The following is a 4137-nucleotide window of genomic DNA, read 5'->3' on the forward strand; positions in this document are numbered from 1 at the left end:
ACATCCTCAACCCTTAGTAAACATGAGATCATTCATACGGGAAAGAAACCCTACAAATGTGAAGAATGTGGCAAAGCCTTCTTCCAGTCCTCAATCCTTACTAGACATAAGATAATTCATACTGGAGAGAAACCGTACATATGTGAAGAATGTGGCAAAGCCTTTAAGTACTCCTCTGCCCTTGCTACACATAAGAAAAGTCATACTGAAGAGAAACGCTACAAATGTGAAGAATGTGGCAAAACCTTCAAGCAGTCCTCATACCTTAGTACACATAAGATTATTCATACTGGAGAGAAACCCTACAAATGTGAAGAATGTGGCAAAGCTTTTAACCAGTCCTCAACACTTACTAAACATAAGAAAATTCATACTGGAGAGAAGCCCTACGTTTGTGAAGAATGTGGCAAAGCCTTTAAGTACTCCTGTACCCTTACTACACATAAGAGAATTCATACTGGAGAGAAACCATACAAGTGTAATAAATGTGGCAAAGCCTTTATTGCATCCTCAACCCTTAGTAAACATGAGATCATTCATATGGGAAAGAAACACTACAAATGTGAAGAATGTGGCAAAGCCTTCGTTTGGTCCTCAGTCCTAACTAGACATAAGATAATTCATACTGGAGAGAAGCCCTACAAATGTGAAGAATGTGGCAAAGCCTTTAAGTACTCCTCTGTCCTTAGTTCACATAAGATAATTCATACTGGAGAGAAACCCTACAAATGTGAAGAATGTGGCAGAGTCTTCAAACGCTCCTCAGTCCTTACTAAACATAAGAAAATTCATACTAGAGAGAAAACCTACAAATGTGAAGAATGTGGCAAAGCTTTTAACCAGTCGTCAACCCTTACTACACATAAGAAAATTCATACTGGAAAGAAACCCTACACATGTGAAGAATGTGGCAAAGCTTTTCACCTATCTGCACACCTTACTACACATAAGCTACTTCATACTGGAGAGAAACCCTATAGATGTAGAGAATGTGGTGAAGCTTTTAACCATTCTGCAACGCTTTTTTCACATAAGAAAATTCATTCTGGAGAGAACAAACCATACAAGTGTGATAAATGTGGCAAAATCTTTATTTCACCCTCAAGCTTTAGTAGACATGAGATAATTCATACTGGGAAAAAACCCTAGAAATATGAAGAATGTGGCAAAGCCTTCAAGCGGTCCTCACATCTTACTATACACTGAGAGTTCTGAACTTACTCTGTAATCATGCCAAACTCCTCCCAGCCACAGTCTGGCAGAGGTCCTGCCATTCCAGAGACCTGGAGAAGGGGCCCATTTACAGCCATGTAGGCAGGCCTGCAGACCTTGGCCTTTACTATGGTCCTTGAAGTGGTTCAGTGACTCAGTTTTAGTTACCTGAGCCACAGCTTAAGGTCAGTTCTGTCTATATAGAAACCCACACAGTTACCTGAGGAAATGCTCTCTGGTACTCACTGAAAGCCATACTCATCTGCATCTTGATACAGGGCCCACCATATGCAGACCTGACTGCAAAAACATGCCCTAGTGTCTGCCCTACAGAGCAAAGTCCTGAAGGATATTTAGTCTGTCCAAAACTAAAATGAAAATTACAACTCCCCAACCCCCTCTAACAAGCCAGCTAAAGGTGAACCCTATTGCAGACCCAGGAACCTTGTGACCAAGCTACAACCCCTCTTCACTACTAATTCAGAGGGTATCTCATCACCCTAAGGGCCAAACAAAAGATCTTTACCTTCTAAAATCAGTGTATGAAAACTTGAAAAGGTGTTTGCTCCATCAAATTCAGACACCAATACAAAACTATATTGTGCCCATTGTCGGTGCTTCTATTTTAATGTAGCACTGGAAGTATGTGGCAGAAGAATTAGTCAAAGAAATAAAAATAGCCATTGAAATTGAAGAAAAATAAAGAGTTGCTGTTTGTAGATCATACAATCTTATATTTGAAAAACCTTAAGTAGTGCATTAAAACCTGTCTAAACTAATAAATACACTCAGTAAATTAGCAAAATATAAAATCAACATACATTATATATATGGCTTTATACACTTAAACTATCTGATTAAACAGAGGAACACACTAGGCACTTTGGCTCATGCCTGTAATCCCAGCACTTTGGGAGACTGAGGCGGGTGAATGATCTGAGGTCAGGAGTTTGAGACCAGCCTGGCCAACATGTTGAAATCCCATCTTTACTAAAAATACAAAAATTAGCTGGGTGTGGTGGCTAGCACCTCCAATCCAAGCTGGTTGGGAGGCTGAGGGAGGAGAATCCTTGAATTTGGGAGGTGGAGGTTGTGAGCAGAGATCGTGGCATTGCACTCCACGCTGAGCAACAGTGCCAGACTCCATCTGAAAAAGAAAAAAAAAAAAAAAGAGGAAGAAAAAATCTTATTTACTATAGCATTAAATAATAAATTTCTGGCCAGATCTGGTGGCTCATGCCTGTAATGTCTGCACTTTTGGAGGCCGACATGGGTGGATCATGAGGTCGGGAGATCAAGACCATCTTGGCCATGGTGAAACCCCATCTTTGCTAGAATACAAAAAATTTGCTGGGCATGGTGGTACATGTCTGTACTTTCAGCTAATTAGGCGGGGGAATCGCTAGAACCTGGGAGGTGGAGGTTCCAGTGAGCTGAGATCACGCCACTGCACTCCAGCCTGGAGAAGGAGCAAGTCACTCTCTCAATAAATAAACAAATTTCTGAGAAAATAACTAAAAAGCTAAAAAGTCTTTACAATAAAATATCAATAAAAAATTAGAGAAAATCCAAATAAATATAAAACTTTATAGGTTGAAAGAATAAATATCATTAAAGTGCCATATTATCCAAAGTTATCTACAGATTCAATAAACTTCCTATCAAAATTTGCAGTGGTATTTCTTTCAGAATACTGGAAAATACTATTTTAAAATTTATATGAAACTAAAATAAACTTTGAATAGCCAAAGCAATCTTGAGAAAAAAAAAAACAAAGTGGAAGGATATCATACTTATAATATCAAGCTGTATTTCAAGACTGTATAGTAATAAAAACAGAATGGATTGTGCAATAAAACGAACAAAAATGCACCAGAAGCTACTATCACATTTTTCAGACATGATGGAAAAAGAACTTAAAAAATAGTTTTAGTTTCTCAAAATCATGCAGATATTTGTGTGTCCCCAAAACAATAGAAAAGCAGCCAGATTGTGCAGTCTCTTATATGCCATGAAGAGGACTTTGGTTCTCACTGAACTTTAAGTTCACTGAAAGAAAAGTAGAATCCTTACAGAATTTAAAAGTATAAGACTGAAGATGCCCCTTTGTGAGAGCAGAATTACAAAACAGAAACAAAAAATACAGCTGCCCAGGAAATATTTCTTTGGAACACAGCTTCCTGAATCAGCTTTTAAGGATTGGCTTTCTCTTTGACCTTGAGACCTCTTACCTGTGTTTTCTGTTGTATTCATTTTCACTCATACCTGGGGGGTTGGCAATCATCTGATGTCTCTTCAGAGTCAAAGCTTTTTCTCCTTGCTCTAGATGGGTGATTAGGTCTGGCTTAGGGACAACAACACTGTTGTATTAAGAATAAATAACATGAATCTTGCTCATATTCTCCAATTACAAGTTAGTAATGTGCTCAGCAGAGCAGATGCAATAAAATATTCTAGTAAATTAGTACCAAAATGCTAATTTGTAACAAATTTCTAAATATTTAGAAAATGCTTTCAATTTGTAGGTTTCTTAATTTTACTATCTGGTACTACTGAATCAAAAATTGGTGGTGGCAATTAGATTTTTCAGGTGGGGGCAAGAATACTTTGTCACTAAATTTTTGGAATTACCACTAATTTAGAGTGAATTATACAGCTCAAATCAGGAATGTGGAATTTTGGATTAAGATGAAACATCTTCAAGAGATACTTTTCTACATGAGCAATTTTGAAGATTTTCAGTAAAAAGGGGATCTGAAACTTTTCTGCAAAGAATAAATTACTAAAAAAATTCTACATAAAAGAGAAAAGCTTTAGGGTATATTATGAATTATGTCTTAAAGTTATCCTCAACAAGGAAGACCATATTTCTGTAGTTCTCTAACATCACATTTTTTTTTTTTTTTTTTTTTTTTTTTTTTTTTT

At 37.1% G+C, this 4137-nt stretch overlaps 1 protein-coding gene across 1 annotated transcript; it reads left to right on the plus strand.

The window, feature by feature from the left end:
- Nucleotides 1-6: 6 nt before the first annotated feature.
- Nucleotides 7-2159, plus strand: LOC108539166 (zinc finger protein 93-like; the record flags this gene model as incomplete). Its single annotated transcript, XM_017887668.1, has 1 exon — nucleotides 7-2159. A coding segment is annotated over one exon (1143 nt), but the record flags the coding sequence as incomplete, so codon positions are not given.
- Between the last annotated feature and the right edge of the window lie 1978 nt (nucleotides 2160-4137).

Source organism: Rhinopithecus bieti, unplaced genomic scaffold (genome assembly GCF_001698545.2).
Source record: "Rhinopithecus bieti isolate Rb0 unplaced genomic scaffold, ASM169854v2 scaffold_17824, whole genome shotgun sequence".
NCBI lineage: Eukaryota > Metazoa > Chordata > Mammalia > Primates > Cercopithecidae > Rhinopithecus > Rhinopithecus bieti.